Raw genomic sequence first — 20,929 nt, 5'->3', positions numbered from 1 at the left:
AGAAGGACCACTCCATCACCACAGCAACAAGCCAGACTCCAAACAAACAAAAGAAAGATTGTTCTGGGGTCTTTTTATTTTTTATTTGAATAGAATAGAATAGAATAGAATAGAATAGAATAGAATAGAATAGAATAGGTTTATTGTCACTTTGAATGTATGCTAATCGGCATACATTAAAATGAAATAACGTTGCATACAGCTCTCAAAGGCTCTCCACCTCTAATATAAACCTAAACATGAGAAGATAAATTTGGGGTCTCCTCTTTGGTTTGGGGGGGGGTTTTCTTTGTTTTCTCCCTTCTTCCAAGTTACTGGACAGTCTCTCTTTGGAGGAAGCCATCTACTGCTTTAAAAGGAGCCGCCAGGAGTCCTCCTATCCCAAATGCAAGGACTGCAGTGCCCGAGAGGGCCACTAGAGGGCCACAGCGTTCTGCAAATCGTAGGGGTGGTATCCGGCTAAAACCGTTTCCTTAAACCGAGCATCCCGTGGAGGGAGGAAGAGGAGGAGGAGTCAGAAAGCCAGGCCCGCCCTCTCGCGCGTGCGCATGCCCACTCCGACCTTTGACGACAGGCGCCAAAATGGCGACGGGAGGTCGCCCGGGCCCTCGGTCACGTGCCCGCACTTTGCCCCGCCCCTCCCCTCCCCTCGGCCGGGCGGAGTCCCCCGTCAGCGCAGGAGCGTTCTCTCGCTTTCGTTTTTGACGTCCGACGGAGCCATTCGAAGTTTTTTTTTTCCTCCCCCCGTCACACGCCCTCCTGTAGCCCAGGACCGCGCTCGCCGGCGACAGAGAAAAGATCGCGAAGGTGAGTGGGGGGGGGGTGTAGCGCCCGCGGGCGACAGGTTGGGCGGTTGGGGCTCCGTCTCCTTCCCTCAGGGACGGTGGGGGGGGTGGATCAGCCGCTGACAGGGATCGCTCAGGGCCGGCCGGCGTCTCTCTCTCTCTCTCTCTCTCTCTCTCTTAGCGACGTGAAGGGGCGCAAGCGGGCTGGAGATCCCTGAGGGAGGAGTGTGAGGTAAGTGTTCTTACCTCAGAAGGGGGTCCCTCTTTGTCTCACCTGAGCCTCCAGGTGAGCTGGATTCCGACACCTGCCATCTTGGGGTTGGGAATCGGCACCGTGGGGAGATATATATATATATATGAGCCTCTTCCTGCCCCCCAAGATACAGCGCCGTATAAGGAGTTGCGTGACGTCACAGCACAAAGGACCGACGCTCGCGTCGTGACGTCACAGTGCAAACGCCCCCCCCCACCCTTGCGCTGTGATGTCATCGTGCGAGCCCCGCCCACTTTGAGCTGGCACTGCCATCGGGGCAAACTCCGCCCTTTAGGAATTTCAGGTCAGCCTCCCTAACACAGGTGGGAGGGGTGGGTTGATGGACTGCAACTCCCAGCATCCCCCAGCCAGCATGCGCTGGCTGGGGAATGCTGGGAGTTGAAGTCCATCCGTCATAAAGGTGCTGAGGTTGAGAAACATTGCCTCAGTAACATCTTTTTGGATACTTGTTCACCCCCCTCCCCATACATCCTCAATTTGCCTATGTAAACCCTGCAATATAATTTTGGGTGATTTGTTTCTGCTCGTGGTATTGCTGTAGCAAAGAAACTAAAACCTTCCGAAACTTCTTAAATCAAATCAAACCGGCTAATATTTATTTATTTATTTATTTATTTATTTATTTATTTATTTATTTATTTATTTATTTTTATTTCATTTAGGCATTTATATAGCTGCCCATCATACAACAAACTCTTTTTTGCTTGGTCTTTTTTGTTCCTGGCATTACTGTTTTTATAAAAGCATTGAGGATATTGGTAACTATAGAGCCGAAGCGGCCCAGTGGTTAGAATGCAGTACTGCAGGCTACTTCTGCCGACTGACTGCAATTTGGCAGATCGAATCTCACCAGGTTCAAGGTTGACTCAGGTAAAATGAGGACCCAGATGGTTGGGGGCAATAGGCTGACTGTAAACCACTTTACAGCTTAGAGAGTGCTGTAAAAGGACTGCGAAGCGGTATATGAGTGCTACTGCTATTGCTAGAGTGAAACAATGAAAAACAAAACATCCAGCACAACATTAGTTAAAGTGGATAATTTTTTTTACATAACATAATAACAGAATTGGAAGGGACTTTGGAGGTCTTCTAGTCCAATCCCCTGCCCAGGCAGGAAACTCTCTCTATATATATAATGTGATATCTTACAGTCCAAAGAATTAAACACTCTACAAGTAGTCCTCAACTTACAACAGTTCATTTAGTGTCAATTCAAAGTTACAACGGCACTGAAAAAAGTGACTTATGTCCGTTTTTCACACTTACGACCATTGCAGCATCTCTGGTCACATGATTAAAATTCAGACACTTGCCAACTGACTCATATTTATGACAGTTGCAGTGGCCTGAGGTCATGTGATCCCCTTTTGCAACTTTTTGACAAGCCAAGTCAATGGTTCGGGCCTCTGGTGGCTCAACAGGCTAATGCAGTCTGTTATTAACAGCAGCTGCTTGCAATTACTGCAGGTTCAAGTCCCACCAGGCCCAAGGTTGACTCAGCCTTCCATCCTTTATAAGGTAGGTAAAATGAGGACCCAGATTGTTGGGGGCAATAAGTTGACTTTGTATATAATATACACATGAATAAAGACTATTGCTTGACATAGTGTAAGCCGCCCTGAGTCTTCGGAGAAGGGCGGGATATAAATGCAAATTAAAAAAAATGGGCAAAGCAGATTCAACTGCCAGGAAAGGTTGTAAAAGGCAGCAAAACTCCCTTAACAGATGTTTCACCTAGCAACAGAAACTTTGGGCTCAATTGTGATTATAAGTGGAGGACTACTTGTATTCATTTCTTGTCACTTTTAAAATAGAATAGAATTCTTTATTGGCCAAATGTGATTGGCCACACAAGGAATTTGTCTTGACTAATTGATTAAGAAGATGCCAAAATGATAGTAGAATAACACAATTTTCCTTATGTAAGGGGAAAACAGGCCAGGGAGGGCATAAGTGTGGAAAGGGAAAAATAACAGTTTATTCGCTCCAATAACTCTACCAGTCTTAATAATTGAAAAATCACTGGGACAAATAATCATCTCCAATCATCAGAATTATTGATGGTGATGATCATTGTGATCTGTTCCAAGTCTCCTGCCTCTCCTTCTCCCTTCCAATCACATGGTCCAGCATAGAGCTGGTATTAGGCGCAGAAACCAGTCTCTATCCTTTCCTTGTTCCCCTTCTATTAAGTTTGTCCTTTAAGATGGCCTCCTTTCTTCGACCAGCTGCTTGGGAGATCTGCCTGGCTCGAGGGAGGCTTTCCCATTTCCTGATCTGGCTGAAAGAATAATGGCAAAGCTGGGCAGGAGAATCATAAAGTTGGCGGAATAGGTAACACGAAAGGAAGCTAAGCTGTGGACCTTCTGCTTTTCCATATGGCGATTGGGAGAGTCTCTGCAAAGGACCAATCAGTGCTTTTCTCTGGCTTCCTTCTTGTGTCCCAAATCCAAAACAACAGAAATGATGCTTGGTTTTATTGGCTACATCTGTAAAACATGGCATCCACTTGCCTCACATGGGGTTTGTTGCCAGAGAGTAAAATGCAGGAGACCAGAAGTGGCAGAGCCGTAGTGATAGCTGCAGTACTCAGATTTTTTTTTTCTTCACAAGGACTGGATTTTTCCAGAAAAAAAATGGATTGAAGTGTTTGCCTATAAAATTTCTGTTTTGTTCTTTAGGTGAACTTTTCAGCTGGCTTTTAAATATTTTTTAATCTCCAGGCGTTTCTGGGCTGCCTTCCTGAACTTTGGCATTGCAAAATGTCACCTGTTGATTCTGCAGATCAAAACACAATGAAATGTACAAAAGCATATCTGATAAATTTAGCATTATTTTAGTATTTCATTCTAGAGACCTAGTTTGAGGTAGTGCATGGTTTCTGGCGTCTTTAAGATGTGTGAACTTCCAACTCCCACAGTTCCTCAACCATTAATGCTTAAAGCCAGGAAGTGGGAGTTTTGGTCCCACCTTAGACACAAAGCCAGCAGGATGACCTTGGTCCACTTCCTGTCTCTCAGCCCCAGGAAGGAGTGAAACAAACCATAAAAACTTTGCCAAGAAAAAACTTCAGGGACATATCCAGGCAGTCATCAGGAGCCAAAAACTGACTCAAAGGCACCAAAACTAAATAAAATTCCAGTTGAGCTAACAAACTTTCACTTTACACATGTGAACTAGCTTCATAAAAAAATTGCTAAGATTTTAGTTTAATTAGATTAATGAAACAAAAAGATGTGTCACCTTGAGGAAAGCGTGAATTCTTTAGACTTGGATTCAGCACCCATCTCCAGTGGGCGCAAGTTAAAATTATATACGTTAGCTTCTTTCAGTGGGTGAGGTTTTATGACTTGTACCCTGCCAGTTGCTGCTTGCAAAATGAGCAAATAACAATTAAAAAAAAACCCATAATACGTTATTCACCAAACTGTTTCCTATTGATAGGCTGTTTGTTACTCAGTTTCCTCTATCTTATGAGCAGAAAGTCCTTATCTGTGGATCAGGATAGTGGGATGCTAGGAGGATTTTTACAATTCTCCACAGTGTATGAACTTTCACATAAAAGTAAACTTGTTTCTGAAAACTTGAAAGAGAAGCCACGGGATAGTGGTCTTGAATTATTCAGATACCCTCAAGAGCTTTTGGGAAACTACGTACAAGTATAAAAATAAATATAGTGGGATGAATGTTTCTTTGATGTAAATGTTATAAAACAGTCCTTCTTTTACGTTCACAATTGGGACCAGAATTTCTGTTGCTAAGCAAGATGGTTGTTAAGTGAACCGCACCTGGTTTTATGGTCTTTTTGCCACAATTGTTAAATGAATCACATGGTTGTGGGGGAAATTTGTTTTCCCTCATTGACTTTGCTTGTCAAAAGCTTTCAGGGAATGCTGTAGCCATACATGCCAACTGCCACATGCCTGAATTTTAATCACATAACCATGGGAGATGCTGCAACAGTTCTTTGTGCGTGGACCAGTTGTGAGTTCCTTTTTTAATACCAGCAACTTCAAAAAGTTGCTAAACAAGTGGTTGTAAGTTGAGGACCACCTATATATGAACTAGGCTCACACCAAGTTTAATGTTTTCCTTTTGTTTCGTTTTTTTATGCCAGGATGGCACAGAACAAGTTTCTTGCAGCGAAGCTGAAAAGCTATTTGCGTGAAGACAAAATTCAGCTATGGAAGCCTCCATATACCAACAGCAACAAGGAAGCTGGAGAGGAGTTGAAGGTAAGCAAGCACATTGCTTCTCCTGTCGCGTCATGCATTTTTATGGTTTTTTGTATTCTTAACAGATTCATTTTTTATTGTCCTAGGATCTCACCCGGCAATATTCAGCCAGGCTCAATTACAATGACAATGAAATAGGAGCTCTTCTGGAAGAAATACGTTGCAAAGCTGTCGAGAGAGGAATGGGAAATGAAGCTTATAAGTCAACGGGCGTGGCAACCCTTGAAGTAGCCTTACCTTCAAGGATGGGTAAAGTAAGCAGCTGCTTCCCGTTATCTGAAGAAAAGTCTGTCCAATCAGCATGAAGCATGTGCATTTTTGCCAAATACCTGAACAATAATACAGTTGTAAGTCGACTGGTTGCTTAGCTACCATTCAAAGTTACAACCTGCAGACCTATGAGCTGGATCCACCATTCTGATGGTCGCGTCCCTACTACCAGTCATATGGCCATTGTTCTAGGACAGTTTTGCTCAAAATCAGTCACTTGCAGTTTTTAGCAAAACGGTACCAATCACAAACAATAGATTCACTCACAATCAGTATGTTCACTTAATGACCACCATAAAAAATATGAAACTGAGCAGGCTGCATTATGGTTGTAACTTGCGGATTAAGTATATATCTGATTTATATACAGAGAAATGAGACAGTTGATTGGTTACATGTCATCAGACCGCTGTTGATTCTTAATAGTTTCATAGATAGATTTTTCTCTTTGACAGTCTGTCCTTCAGCTCTTCCAACATCCCCATCGTCACTCTTAACAGAGTCCATCCACTTTAATGCTGGTCATCTTCATCTCTTTCCTTCCTTCTATCCCAACATTGTAGATGTCTGTGGAGATTCTCAATCATCCAGGTCATGGTTGTCCCAAAGGTGCTTTTTCAAGAGGCAACTGGACTTCCCTGCTTTTTCTTTGAGCTGAAGAAGCTTCTTGGATGAGAAGCAAAACGTCTTCAAAGAAAAACCAGAAAGTCCAGTTGCCTCTTGAAAAAGCACCTTTGGGACAACATTATAGACTTTTCAAGCGAGGGGGAACTTTGCATTGATTTATTAATTGATTATATGCTATCAATTTGGTGTTGCCCAGCAGCTATATTACATTCTCCAGGAAGACTTCCTCCTCAACGTAGGTCCTTCAGCTCTTCCAATGGCACCCACTTTTCTACCGTAACTTGTGTCCAATCATCTTGCTTCTGGTCATCTCTTTCCTTCCACCAATACAGCCTTCAACAGAAAAATGAGGCTGTTTAGTTCAGGGGTCTCCAACCTTGGCAACTTTAAGACTTGTGGACTGGGAGTTGAAGTCCACAAGTCTTAAAGTTGCCAAGGTTGGAGACCTCTGGATTAGTTTATTTATGTATAAGAGAATAGGGTAAGAATTCCCCGGAATTGACTTTCTTTCATAAGCCCAGAAGATGCAACCACTCAAGACAAAATATTACTTCTGTTCTCATTACACGCTGAACCAGAAAATGACTGTCTACATTTTCGCCTAACATGTGTTAGGCAAACCCAGCTGATGTGGTCATGTTTACTGTAAGACTTAGTCAACTGTCTCAGCAGTGATTAAAGTAATAATAGATAAACATATTGTGGAAACATTAATAAAACTTAGTTAATCCCGCTGGGATTGTAAAAGGCAGCTGATTAGGGGGATATAGCTCCAGATGAAATTATTGAATAAAAACAATGAAATGCATTTGGCAACAATTTCTGGCTAAGACTGAAACCTTCACCAGCCTTCATTGAGTGGGAATATAAAACATGCTGCTATGTTCACTATTCTCTTGTGGCCTACATTTATTTCAGTGATTCATTAAAAACTATCCATAAAAAGGTTCCTATGCTTACAGTTCGGGCACTTGGCAGCTGGCATGTATTTATAACAGTTGCAGCGTTCCAGAGTCACATGATCAACATTCAAAACCTTTCCGTCCGGCTTTGGACAAGCAACGTCAACCGGATTAGGTTAACAACTATGTAATTCAGTTAACAACTGCAGTGATTCATTTAACAGCCCTGGAAAACAAGGTTATGAAAACGGTTGATGACTCTCTTAACAACCTTCTTGCTTAGCAACACAAATTTTGGTCCCAGTAGTGGTCATAAATCAAGGATTATCAGTATTGAATTCTTAAAGACAAGGGACCTGTGTATTTACTTGAAATTGGTGCTTCTGCTACTTTAGTGCAGGGGTCTCCAACTTTGGCAACTTTAAGCCTGGTGGATTTCAACACCAGGCTTAAAGTTGCCATGGTTGGAGACCCCTGCTTTGGTAGGACCAATATCAGGAACAATCTGCAAGTGAAGAGATTTTCAAGAATGTCTGTGTATAGATTGGTTTTGCCAAATTCTTTTTCTCCTCATTTTCTTTTAGGTTTCATAGGGATAATTACTGTCATTAATTCTAGAATTGAGGTTTGCATTGTGCACTGCAGTTTTGTTTCTCTTCTCTTCTCATTTTTTTACCTCCTCTGCCTTATGTATGTATGTAGGACTAGACTGAATATTAAGATTCCCATTTGCTCTGTGTTTACTAATGCATGTAAATTGAAAAATAAAAAAAAATGAAAAAAGTTAGGAAGGAGTGGAATGAAACCAAACAAATGGTAAACAATGCTAGTCAGAACAATATCCAGAATTCCAAAATGAAAACATTGCAATTTTAATATAGCAGTGCTGCTCAGTAAATAAGGCCAACATGATTGAACATCCCTAATTTTTTATATCCTTTTATATTTTAAATGAATCAGTATTTTCTGTTTTTCATAGACGCAAAAGAATATGCTGGAAACCAAATTGGTTATCACAGGCAAAGAGCTGCGATCCCAGTAAGTATCTGCCGTTCACTTGAGTGCTTTGCTAAAAGTTCCTGTAATTTATTTTATATAACTGCATACTATAATTATATCATAGCATACATGCCAAACGGATCATTTGTGTATATTCCGTCTCAGAAAGGTATAAAGATAGAAGAAGTTTATTTTATCAGTTCCTCAGTTTGAACATAGAAATAGATTTTCAGAGTATAGATAATCTTCCACTTATGATTGTGACTGGAATTTCCGTTATAAGTCACTGTGTTATTAAAGCATCACATGGCCCAAAAGTGCACAGCAGTATAATCATGAAGTGGAATTTTTTTGCCTAACTATTATACTTCTTCCCAGAATAGCAAAGAAATACGGATTTGAAGAAGACTGCATTAAAGTAATTATAAACAAGAAGCAATTGATATATATAAGATAATGTTGCAAAGCTAGTGTTTTTTCAAAAGGTACATAGTTGTATAATTTTGAAGCTGAATTGGTTTTACTAGCTATTGTTCTTCTTCCCAGAATAGCACAGACTTACGGATTTGAAGAAAACTGCATTAAAGTAATTATAAACAAGAAACAACTGGAATTAGGTATGTATCTTGTGGTTCATTTTCAGAATAATTGTTGGTTCAACTTCTGAATAAAGTTGCTCCTACTGCTATGCTCTGAGGTTTTTACTTCAGAAGTCCTCCTGTTGGCTTTGGCTGGAACATCGATCCACTTCCGTTTTTCAGGAAAGACACTAGAAGAGCAGGGTGTCACCCACAATGTCAAAGTGATGGTGCTCGAGCTGAAGCTGAGTGAAGAAGAAGCCAGAAGAAAAATCCGTGAAGAGGAGATACAGTATGAACAAGAGGCTCTAAAGAAGAAAGAGATCAATCAAAGGATGCAGAGGACAAAAAGGGGATTAGAAATACTTGCTGAAAGAGGTAAAGGAACTTTTTCCTTAAGTCCCAGGCTATTAAGAGTAGGATACACATACGCACACACACACACACATTCTTTTTTCCTTCATATTTTCAACACTTTTCAGGCTACTTTTTTTTTCCTTTAAATTCCTCACCTTTCCCTTTTACAGAACTTGTCAACTCCATCCAACCATGATTTTCTTGGTCTTCCCCTTGACTTGACCTTGTATTCATTTTGCAGTTTAGTAGTAATTAGCATTGGACATGCACTTCTGCCCAAGCTAGTAAAAGGTAAAAGTTCCCCTCACACATATGTGCTAGTCATTCCCAACTCTAGGGGGCGGTGCTCATCTCTGTTTCAAAGCCGAAGAGCCAGCGCTGTCAGAAGACATCTCCGTGGTCATGTGGCCGGCATGACTCAATGCCAAAGACACATGGAACGCTGTTACCTTCCAACCAAAGATGATCCCTATTTTTCTACTTGCATTTTTTATGTGCTTTCGAACTGCTAGGTTGGCAGAAGCTGGGACTAGTAACAGGAGCTCACCCTGTTACATGGCAGCACGAACCGCTGAATTGCCGACCTTTTGATTGACAAGTTAAACATCCTAGCCCCCTGAGCTACCGCGTTCCCTTGAATTACAAAGCTTTAATTGAGAAATTGAAAAATTCAGCCTTTTGGGATGCAACATGATTCCTGATTAGAAAACTCCTATGAAAATTCTTGTCTGTGAGTAGCGAATGAGGGGATTTAGATCAGTCATCATGGTCCTAGTTTTATAGGCATACCAAGAACCTCTTGGTCCCCACTTTTGTAATGATTGCTCATCTGTTCCCAGGCTGACAGCCACCCTATCCCTTTGAACAGTTTGCTGGCACAGCCCTCCAAGACAGCAGTTAAATGAAGCAAGATTTTCATACCATTTTCATTAAAAAAAAAATGTGGCGCTTGCAAAATTGTATCTTTTCTGTCACATTAAACATTGATGATAATGTTGGGGGATCTCCAATACCTACACTAAAATCTTGGGGCAAGGGCTGTGTGGCCCTCAAAATTTAGGTTCTTCACCTTTTATTTATTTAAAAATAAGTTCAATAAGGTTTATTGAAATGTGTTCGGGGTTTGTTTGTTTTTTATGTGCATGTTCTGTTGCAGAAAATTCTTTTGATCCAGACACCGCACCTTATCTGGACATAGCAAATCAGACTGGAAGAACTATCCAGATTCCTCCACAAGCCAAAAAAGTAAGCACGAACTCCACAAAAGCTGTGTTCTCTTCTGCCTGTCCACCTCCCCCACCCTGCTGTGTTTTGTTTGAAAAGCAATTTCGTTAATCTTTGCTGTGAGTAAAAGGTTTCTTCGCCTCCTCCTTGTTTTTTGGCAGGCTCTTTTAATAGCTATGGGGTACCATGAGAAGGGCAGAGCTTTCTTGAAAAAAAAAGAATATGCTGTGGCACTGCCGTACCTGTTGGATGCGGATAAACACTTTTGGTAAAAAAAAATATATATCTCACTTTCCTTTCACAAAACTTCTTTCGGCACTAATTATAGTGCTTTGCCTAGCAATTTTATGTATGTGTTAAAATGGGCCAAAAACATTTTGCTTCTGTTCTTGTCATTTCCAAACGCGCTTAGCCCACAACAATTGAAAGAAGCACGGCAGCTTTGAAAGCTAGCCTGGTCTTTAGCTTTATGGGCGACATTGTCACTGAACCAACAATCCCAGAATGCGGCAACACACTACAGGTAGTCCTCAACTTACAACCGGTTACTTAACGGTCATTCGAAGTTACAAAAGCTACTTACCGACCTCAGTTCCCAGCTTCCCATGTCCCACAGTGACATGACTGCATTTTGATCGCTCAGCAACCAGTCCTCATTTATGGCTGTTTGCTGTGCCCCACAGTCAGGTAGGCGACTGTGATTTACGAGAGTTTTGCCGGAAGCCAGTTTTTACTTTTGGCTTCTGGCAAAAATGGATTCCTAGGGAACAATGGGTTTGCTTGACCACTGTAAAAACGGTTGCAAAGTCAGGTCCGGTCACACGGTGACCCACTTTGCAACTGTCACCACTGGCAACCATAATTGCCAGGCTCCATTGCGGTTGTAACTCGAGGACTATCTGTACTCGGAAAGGGAAAGAGACAGGTGGTATTCAGCCGGTTCGGGCGAACCGGCAGCGGAAGTTGCGGGTGGGCCTGCCCACCTGCCCTAGCTCTATGCCGTCCTATTTAGGCCCATTTTTGAGGCTGGGCACATGCGCGGAAAGCGCATGCGTGAGCAAAGCACATGTGCAGAAAGTGCATGTATGAGCAAAGCGCGTGTGCAGAAGGCTCTCACACTTGCAAACCGGTAATGAAAGTAAGTGAATAACACCCCTGGAAAGAGACATCTTGTGCTAGCAAGTCTGAAGAAAAGGGCATAACAAGGTTGCATATCGATCTCTTTCCCAGCCCAAACATGAACCTCACAAACTCAAGCTGTAGGCGTAAAGTTCTAGAGAAGCTGCAGGAAAGACTACACGATCCACCCTCTAACCATCCCTGACTGAAACCAGTTCAGCTCCTCCTAACAGCCTTTGGACCAGTTTCCATTCAGCCCATTCTAGCCAGTTTGCCTGGAGGTACCTGAGGCTTCTGTAAAGTTGTATTGCTGTGGCTCAGAGAAAGGAGCTGACACATGGGTGTTTCTTTTGGAGTTGGGTATACCGCACACTTACCTTGTTTATATTTTGGCTGCTCACTGGTGTCTTTGGTGGCACTGCTGCTCCATACCCTTCTTTGGGGATTACATTCCTGTCATGCTATTTCACACATCCTGCCCCACGGATGTTCAGTGCAGGATCCTGTCTTTATCCCCCTGGCTTACGAGATCCCTGATACGATGTGTGGCTGTACCGATAGCCCTTGACTTACAATCACCGTTGAGAACCAAATTTCTGCTGCTAAGCAAGGCAGTTAAAATCAAGCCGCACCCATTCTTACGTTCTCTGCCACCATCGTACAGCAAATCGTGGCTGTTGTTAAGTGAATCGCATGGTCATTAAGCAAATCCAGCTTCCCCATTGACTTGGCTCGTCAGACGTTCCCTTGGAAGGTCACAAATGGCCATCATCACACGTGACCCTGTGTGGCGCTGCAGTCATCTTAAACATGCTGTCAGCCAGGCACATTTTTAGTGCCGTTGTAATTACGAACGGTCGCTAAAACGAACTGTTGTAAGTCGAGGACTACCTGTATGGCACACCCCTAGCACCTCTAAATCCCACCTGCATTTCAGCAGCTGTGCAGCATCTTTGTCCAATATGTTCTGCTTTTCAGTGAATGTTGCTCAGACCTCCTCACCACGGTGGATAATTATGCCGTTCTGCAACTGGACATTGTCTGGTGCTATTTCCACCTGGGCCAGCTGGAATGCCTTGACGATGCCGAGAAAAAGCTCCTGTCAGCCCATGACTGCTTCAGAAAGTGTTACGGAGAGCACCACGAAAGGCTGGTCACCATAAAAGTAGGCTGGTTACGTGTGTTGAATGAATATTAAGTGCATGATAAAGAATTTCATTGTTTTTATATTTCTGGGTTGTTGTTGTTGTTGTTGTTGTATCATGTTGCAAGCTGGTCCAGAGTCACTTTGGATAGTGAGATGGGCAGCATAATACGTAAATTTACTAATAATTGAAGTTCGTCCTCATTTACATTGAATGAACTCCAAAAGCTTCAAGGAATTAATTAAAAGTCTGAATGTTTAAAGCCAAAATATCAGAAGTGTTTGATGGTGTGCCTGTTAAAATCATTTAATTGTGCAAAGTTTCACGAGATCAGAACAAACTGGTTGGTAGATGATCTTTGTTATTTAGGACTCAGCTTCTAATCCTTTTTTCTTAGTCCCACTCAAATACCAGTGATTTCTAATAGGTAAACTTGGTTTGTTGCACTGTGATTTGTGAAATGTCCCTTGTATGTTGCCCCATTTGTAAATATTTCCTTTTCCTCAGGGGAGCTCTGGGAGAGAGAAAGCTTTATTTTTGAGGCTCTACCTTCTTGAAGGCATAAGCCATTATCACAATGGCCGAGAGAAAGAAGCTGCTGAATGTCTTCAAAGAGTGAGTTATTGTGTTCTTCCCAAGGTTTAAAATCCTTCCTTAAAATTGTAAACCTGCACATGTCCTTCCTTGGAATAAGCCTCCTTGAATACAGTGGCATTTAGAGTAGATTAATACTATAATGCATGATGTTTTCACCATTGCACACTAAACTGCAGCCAATTTCTTCTGTAATTCACTCTCCTTTGTTTGCTTGCTTGCTTGTTTGTATGTTTCTCTCTCTCTCTCTCTCCCCCCCCCCTCTCTCTTTCTTTTCTCTTTCTTTTCTTTATTTCTTTCCTTTTTCTTTTTTTGCAGGCACATAGCTTGTTCCAAGAGCTGGTCATTGACCCAGAAAAGATCAATAGCTTGTTACTTCTGGGTTTCTCTGCTCAAGAGGCTCGCTTAGGTCTCCGAGCTTGTGATGGTCATTTGGAGCATGCTGCCAATCATATTTCCAACAGGAGGGAGGTAATGTGTGCCAAAGGGTGCCATGCAATCTCATAGCAGGGTGGGATGCAGGAAGTAGTGCAATGTTAGTAAAACTGTGCATTTCAAGCATTTTGGTGCAGTGTTTCTCAATCTCAGCAGCTTTTAGGTGTGTGGACTTCAGCTCTCAGAATTAGCCAGCCAGCAAGCAAGCAAGCAAGCTGGCTGGGGAATTCTGGGAATTGAAGTCCACACATCTTTTAAAGCTGCTGAGGTTGAGAAACGCCGATCTTGTACTTCTATTTCACGTGAGCGCATTGTTTTACATCAGAACTCTGCTTCTCTTACAAATCTGAAATGGCCAATTTCTACTCTGTTTGCACTGAAATACCAATAAATCCCACTATTTTCTCACCAAATGAATGGTTTCTAACTGTTGGGATATTTATTCCTTACCAAGTTCTATTCTGAGCTGGGATTAGGAAAAAAACAATTGCATGAAATTGTTTATTCTTCACCTAACAGCAATTAACAGCAAGCTGTTAGGATTTAGTGGCCAGCTTGCCCCCTCTATCCAGGACAGATAATGTACATTGAAATCAGTTACACTCCCTTACCCAGTCTCCCGTTTCTCATCTCAGCATCGTTCTATATAAGGAACTTCTTCCTCCCTTCCTTACCAAGGCCTCTTAACTCTTCTGGGAATACATTTATCTAAGCATAAACTGTCTTTGGAATGTACACTTTTATCTCCTCTCAGGGTTCTTGGTGCGCTCTGATCTCGGTTGCTTTCCTCCCTCCAGACATCTGGCGCTTTCTGAGTTTGGTTGTTTTCCTCCAGATATCCGCAAGAAAACAACCAAGCTAGAGAATGCCAAGGGCACCCAAATTCATCCCTGAACTACAAAATAGATAGAGCTATTTTCTTCTATCAGTTATCTCATTTCCTTGGATAAACTTCTTTCAAGGCCTCTGAACAGTGAGGAGTAAGGCGGCCAGCCAAACTTAAAGAAAACAAAATGAGACATGGTTTCTGAGTCTTAATAAAAGCATAAATGCTCAAACGAAACTTTATAATATTATATTCTATTAAATATTCCAACATAACTGCTGAAATGAAAGAGTTCTTTTCACAGAAAGGGTCCAGATTCTTAGAAAAGAAGCTCTTAGACAGTTTCACAATTGCACAGTGAAGCATGAATATCAGCGTTTAGCTAAAATAGTGCTAGGAGCACACTGTGGAAAGACCTGGCTAGGGATAAATGGAGAAAAGAATATTTATCTGTGTAGCTGCTAGAAATTGGCAGTGATTTTAAGATTATGACTTTGTGACCTGGCACATAGTCAAAAAGAAGGAAGAGAGTGCATTCAAAGTTGAGAAATGATCTATAGATAAGAAGTTGAGTTTGGAAATGTAGTTTTGCTGAATACTGAAAAGATGCTGTCTTACTGTTGTTCTCATGCAGGAGAAGGCTCTGATACGGAGGGAGGAGAAGGCCAAAAGGAGAAGGCAATTAGAAGGCATAAACTCCTTGAAAAGTATGGGCTACTCAGAACGAGCAGCCAGAGAGGCACTTCACAAGTCAAAAGGGAACATTGAAGAAGCAGTGAAGGTGACTCTTATTCCTAGTGCTCACCTCTGTTCTCATTAGCTCAAAACATTGCTTGCTTTAGACGAGCCCTCTCAACTTTACAACCAGGTGACTTAAAACCAGTCCTTGTATTTAACTGTTGCAGCAGCCCCACAATCAAAAGATAAAAATTCGGTTGCTTGGCAGCCAGCATGTATTCCCAATGTTCGCAGTGTCCCAGATGTCATTTGTGACTTTTCCAGGGGGTTTTCAATAAGCAAAATCAATGGGGGAAGCAGGATTCGTTTAACAACCGTGGCAAAAATGTTATAAAGACCGGGCACTGATGACTGCAGTGCTTAGCAGTGGATGCTTTGGCCCAGTTGTCATAAGTTGAGGACTGCCTGTAAAGTGAAGACTATTTGTACTGTCTTGGGATAGCCCTCCTTGGTTTAGTTTCTTACATTATTCATTTTCTGTAGGTTTTACTTGATAATCCCCAACTGCTGTTATCAAATGATGATGCTTCTACCCCAGGAGAAGAGTTTCAGGTTCCCCAGCAAAGTATTGAACAGGTAAGTCGGGAATGTGTCTTGTGTGCATTTCCTGTTTTCTGTTCTGTTCTTCCCTTGAGCTCTTTATCCATTTCCAGTTTCCAACTTGCTGCAAGTTACTCATCCCATCTCCAGAGCATCTTGTTAGGGTGCACTGGGAGCATTTGCAACTCAAAAAAAAAATCCCGGGGTAACCAAGGAAGAACTCACATTGTAAGAAATGCTTTAAAAAGTCCTAGTTTTAGTCAGAATTTCTTGTTTGTAAAACCCAGTTTTTCTTTACCTAGTTTGGCTCACATTTTTTTAAATGTCCAAAAAATGCTAAAATAACTTTTGCAGTTATTCCGGTTGCTCATGTGCTTTAAAACATCCTTTGATAGGTGGACAGTCTAGGATCTTGCTCTGTTGGTCCCTCTTTTCAGCTGCCAGTTCACATCCACTAGCTATTGTGCCCGGGCATCCTCTGAAATTATTCCCTGTTCCATTTGGAGCACTTGAAACTAACCAGGACCTTGCGCCTAATTTAGATTTAGAATGTTAGCATTGGAAAAAATCTGTCTAAAGCAGACCATTTGCTCTAGAGCAGCGGTCACCAACTGGTGGTCCACGAGAAAATTTTGGTGGTCCTCAGAAAAATTATTTGCATTTTTTATATTGCACTAAATCAGGGATCCTCAACCTATGGCCCCTGGGCCAGATCATGCAATGAATGTTTGTGTTGCTGCAGAGAGTCTTCCCTTCAGGGACTTTTCGTGCAGATTGGAGGGGGGCAGAAATTCCGACTTGGGGTCTGCTTCAGCCTCCTGGTGTGGGGCTTTGGCCAAAGGCTGGAGGGAAGCGCTGCTGGTGACGAAGAGCTGGAGGGCCTTGTTCCAGTGGGACTGCATCATGGCTTCGAACTGGTTGACCATCTCAGCCCGCTGAGCCTCCAGGCACCAGTACCTGGCCTTGCATTCCCGCAGGTCTTCCCTCTGCTTGGAAAGCCTATGCTCCTAGTCCTCAGTGAGGTGCTTCTGAGCCTCTTTCTCGGTCAGATCCAATTTGAACTGAGCTGTTTTGCCAACTCTTTCTCATGGTGGCTGCTTAACTCTAGCAACTGCTTCCTGTTGGGGCCTAAGGAGCCCAAGCGGGCAAGTGAGGAGTAGCAAGTAGAGGCTGGCAAGGCGCCCCTTGATGTGAGTGACATTGAGTTGGCCACGCCCACCCAGCCGGTCATTAGGCAGATCATATTAGTGGTCCACAGGATTTAAAATTATGAATTTAGTGGTCCCCGAGGTCCAAAAGATTGGTTACCCCTGGTCTAGAGGGCCAGATCTCCTGTTTTAAGTTCTAGCAGATAAGGCCACATAATACCTCTTTCACCCATTTGCTTTATAGTTGCAGAACGAAGTGTAAATTCACCCCTTAATCTGGATGGATAAGGGAGGGAGGGAAAGGGAAGGGAGGGAGGGAGGAAGGTCTATATTTTAGAAGTTACTGGTAAAGAATCAGTTGGCGCAATGGTTCGAATGCAGCAGGCTAACTCTGCTCACTGCCCAGAGTTCGATCCTGATGGAGCTCGAGGTGACTCAGCCTTCCAGCCTTCCAAGGTCAGTAAAATGGGAACCCAGATTGTTGTTGGGGTGTGGGGGGGGGCAAGATGCTGACTCTGTAAACCACTTAAGAGAGTGCTGTGAAGCACCACAAAGCGGTATACATGCTATTGCTATTTGTCTCAGAGCTGGGTTTCCTAACATGGGCATTCTTGTACCGTGTGTACTTCAATCCCCAGAATTCCCCAGTCAGGACAGGCGTTGCTGAGAATCTGGGATCGCGCCTGTTGGGAAGTGTTTGAGGAAGGTGTTAAGAACGTTGGAATCTGTTGCATTCGTGTTCAGCTTTAAAATTTCCATCGCTCTCTGAAGTTCTAAACTGCTTTCTTCATCTTCCATCTCATATTAGGAAGTAGGTCTCTTCTGAGACAGCAACTCTTTAACTTTCTTGGAAGGAGATTAAAATGTGGCTTGATGTATGTTTTCACTTAGCTGGTATACATGGGCTTTAATCCTGGCATTGCGGAGCAAGCTCTGAAAGTATTCCGAGGCAACATTCAGCTGGCTGTGCAGACCCTTCTTCATTATGGGGGGTCCCTTCCTGCTGACCTACAGACCCCTTCGGACAGCACCAGCACTTCCAATGAATCCAGCTCATCCAAAGACTCTCCTACCGATTCTGCAGGTAAAAGGGCCCAGGTCAGGGATGGCAAACAGCCCGCAGGACACGTGGAGGCAGGGGATCAGGGGAGATGACAAGGTTCTTAACGCTACGTGGCATATGAAGATGGATTTGGCGGAAGAAGTATGGATTCTCTGTGTGCTGCAGAGAGGTCACGCGTTGGTGACTTGGGCTTTAACACGAAGGGAGTTTGGTCTAGTGGTTAAGGCACCAGGATAGAAACTGGATTGTATGGTCACCTTAAGACAGGAAAGTCAGCTGGGTGACTTTGGGCCAGTAATTCTCATCCCAACGCCAACAATGGGTTAACTTTAACTCCCACATTCGTTTAACGACTGTCACATAAAAGATTGTAAAATTGGATCAGGTCACCTGGTGACTCTTTTTACAACCGTCACAACTGCAACCATAATTGCAGGGCTAAATTACAGTTATAACTTGAGTACCTTTAGAAGCAATTATCCGCTTATGACCATAATTGAGCTCAAAATTTATGTTGCTAAGCGAGACATTTAAGTGAGTTTCGCCTCATTTTAGGACCTTTCTTGCCACAGTTGTTAAGTGAATCACTGTAGTTGTTGAATTAGTAGCACGACTGTTAAATGAATCTGGTTTCCACATTGATTTTGCTGGTCAGGAGGTCACAAGAGGTGGATCCCATGGCCCCAGGACACTGCAACCGTCATAAGTGCAAGTCAGTTGCCAAGCATCTTATGCAGGCATAAATCATTTTTTTTTCAGTGCCGTTGCAACTTTGGTCACTAAAGGAGTTGTTGTAAGTCAGGGACTACCCACTGATCTTCATCAAAACCAGGACGAGTCTTAAACCTTGAGCAAATGCTTTCTAGTTTAATTAAGCACATTATTTCAGAGATGAGGTGAAAAATTATGGCGCAATCGGTCACTGTAGGGGCCGTGGTAGCTCAGGCTGTAAGAAGCCTGTTATTAAAACACAGCAGCCTGCAATTACTGCAGGTTCAAGCCCGGCCCAAGGTTGACTCAGCCTTCCATCCTTTATAAGGTAGGTAAAATGAGGACCCAGATTGTTGGGGGGGCAATAAGTTGACTTTGTAAATATACAAATAGAATGAGACTATTGCCTTATACACTGTAAGCCGCCCTGAGTCTTCGGAGAAGGGCAGGATATAAATGTAAATAAAAAAAAAACAACTGACCAACTCCCATCTACTCGTGGAAGATGCCCTCTGTGGAGAGGCTGGATTAAGAGCCCGGAAAGTGAAATTTTGCTGTCCATGAACTTTTCATTTCTCATTTATTTGTAGGCACATCTGGGGCTTCGACAGATGAAGACATGGAAGTGGATGCTGTCAGTGAAATCTTAGAAGATATTCCAGAACATGAAGAAGATTACTTGGACTTAACTTTGGAAGAAGAGGAAGTTGTCATTAATGAGTACCTGTCCTATATAAGACATCTGCAGATCCCTTCCAAGTAGAGAAAGGCTGCATCTCAATTATGTACTTCAGGGTCTTTTGGGCTAGATCAGGCAGAGTTAGTTGCTTTTAAGTCTCATAGAACTCAAGAACTCAGCTAACTTAACTGGAACTAATTTAGTCCCGATCCAGAGCTTAAAGGTTAGGTCGCTTTCTTATATTTTGCCAGATGCCTTAAGTAGCTGCATAGTTTTGAAACGTTGGCATGCAAAATAAGTCTATGTAACCGCGATCTAAAGCCACCACTGGACAGTACTGTCACTTGTAGAACAGAAATATTTACAGAAATATTTTTGTAGAACACTTCAGCATAAATATGTTGATGTAAAATTGATTTATTTAAATCATAGCCTGAATAAAATCCATTTTGCATCCCTTCACAGCAATAGATTTTTTTAAAAAAAAACAGTGAATGAGCTCAGTAGGGCAGCCCTTGAGTAGAATCCCGTGAAGATTAGTCCTGGTGTTTTCTCATTAGAAATAAGGATTTGTGCGTAGAGCAGTTTTTATGGAATTTTTCTTTCCCTTTTTAATACTATTGTAAACCTATTGTGTGTGGAATTGAAATACCTTCCTTTTCTAAGCAGTCTTGCTAATGCACTACTAACCAATAAAAAACACATTTATCACGGCTACAGTGTTCTGAAAAGCTGAAAAATACTAGCAGGAACAAAGACTGTCTTGAAAACGCAGAGAAGAATGAGTGTGCGTGTGGGGGGGGGCAGGGCAGGGAGAGTGTGTGTATGTCTGTGTCTTAGAGAGAGAAAATGTCTCTGAAATTTCTTGCCTGAACCTTTGTAGCGATTCTCAGTCATCCAAATCGCGGTTGTCCCTAAGGTGCTTTTTCAGGAGGCAACTGGACTTCCTTGTTTTTTTCCTTTTGAAGATGTTTTGCTTCTCATCCAAGAAGCTTCTTTAGCTGACTGGATTCCATTCCCCACCATCCAGTCAGAGCTGAAGAAGCTTCTTGGGTGAGAAGCGAAATGTCTTCAAAAGAAAAAGAAAAAAACAAGAAAGACCAGTTGCCTCCTGAAAAAGCATTTTTGGGGTACCCTGAATCTTATATTTATATAGCCTTTCTTTTCACAAGAACCTGACTCCGGCTTTGCCTCAGCTTTGAAACCCTGGGTTTGCCAATGTCCGCAATCTTTAAAGAAAGTGACATTTATTTGTTTGTTTGTTTGTTTACGTTTGACCCACATTTGTACTTATAAATAAGGCAGCAAACATATTTCCTGCTCCTATTTTCCCCAACTAGCAACAACAAAAAAGCTGTGAGGGCTGAGAGAGAGGAACTGGCCAAAGCTTTCACATGTCTAAGGTGGGACTAGAACTGGTGGTTTCCCCAGTTTTCAGTCCAGTGCTTCAATCATTAGACAAAACTGGCTCCCTTTGTCAGCTTCCTTTATTATCCTAAGCATCCACAGGAAGGTAAAAGACAAAACACACCATTATTAATGCAAACTTTGCAATTCACATGCATGTGAATTGGACCAGAATTTCCATGTAAGCAAGAAAATTGTTCAGTGAATCAGACCCAATTTTACAAGCATTTTATCATGGGTGTTAAGCAGACTGGTTGTTAAATGAACCATGCT

At 42.5% G+C, this 20,929-nt stretch overlaps 1 protein-coding gene across 3 annotated transcripts; it reads left to right on the top strand.

Annotated features, from left to right (window-relative positions):
• The first annotated feature begins 649 nt into the window (after positions 1-649).
• Positions 650-19,963, top strand: NUB1 (negative regulator of ubiquitin like proteins 1). 3 transcript variants are annotated; one of them, XM_058184393.1, is made up of 16 exons: positions 650-807; positions 967-1,017; positions 5,177-5,294; positions 5,381-5,548; positions 8,073-8,131; positions 8,639-8,709; positions 8,854-9,048; positions 10,184-10,272; positions 10,413-10,519; positions 12,349-12,535; positions 13,023-13,130; positions 13,428-13,580; positions 15,005-15,151; positions 15,592-15,684; positions 17,688-17,880; positions 19,161-19,963. In XM_058184393.1, the coding sequence occupies exons 3-16, from the start codon at positions 5,178-5,180 to the stop codon at positions 19,331-19,333; spliced, it is 1,860 nt and encodes a 619-aa protein (XP_058040376.1). In that variant the 5' UTR covers positions 650-807; positions 967-1,017; position 5,177; the 3' UTR covers positions 19,334-19,963. The 3 variants fall into 3 exon arrangements, with proteins under 3 accessions (XP_058040376.1, XP_058040377.1, XP_058040378.1); XM_058184394.1 differs by lacking the exon at positions 967-1,017; XM_058184395.1 differs by lacking the exons at positions 650-807; positions 967-1,017 and adding an exon at positions 1,050-1,071.
• Positions 19,964-20,929: the final 966 nt, after the last annotated feature.

This window comes from Ahaetulla prasina, chromosome 4 (genome assembly GCF_028640845.1).
Source record: "Ahaetulla prasina isolate Xishuangbanna chromosome 4, ASM2864084v1, whole genome shotgun sequence".
Classification (NCBI taxonomy): domain Eukaryota; kingdom Metazoa; phylum Chordata; class Lepidosauria; order Squamata; family Colubridae; genus Ahaetulla; species Ahaetulla prasina.
This window is presented reverse-complemented; position numbering and strand designations above follow the sequence as displayed.

Bases quoted from the DNA above. Each gene is read 5' to 3' on its own strand.
- NUB1 (XM_058184394.1), top strand. From the start codon at position 5,178: ATGGCACAGAACAAGTTTCTTGCAGCGAAGCTGAAAAGCTATTTGCGT. The intron at 9,049-10,183 runs GTAAAGGAACTT...GTTCTGTTGCAG, and splicing joins AGAAATACTTGCTGAAAGAG to AAAATTCTTTTGATCCAGAC. The intron at 13,131-13,427 runs GTGAGTTATTGT...CTTTTTTTGCAG, and splicing joins CTGCTGAATGTCTTCAAAGA to GCACATAGCTTGTTCCAAGA.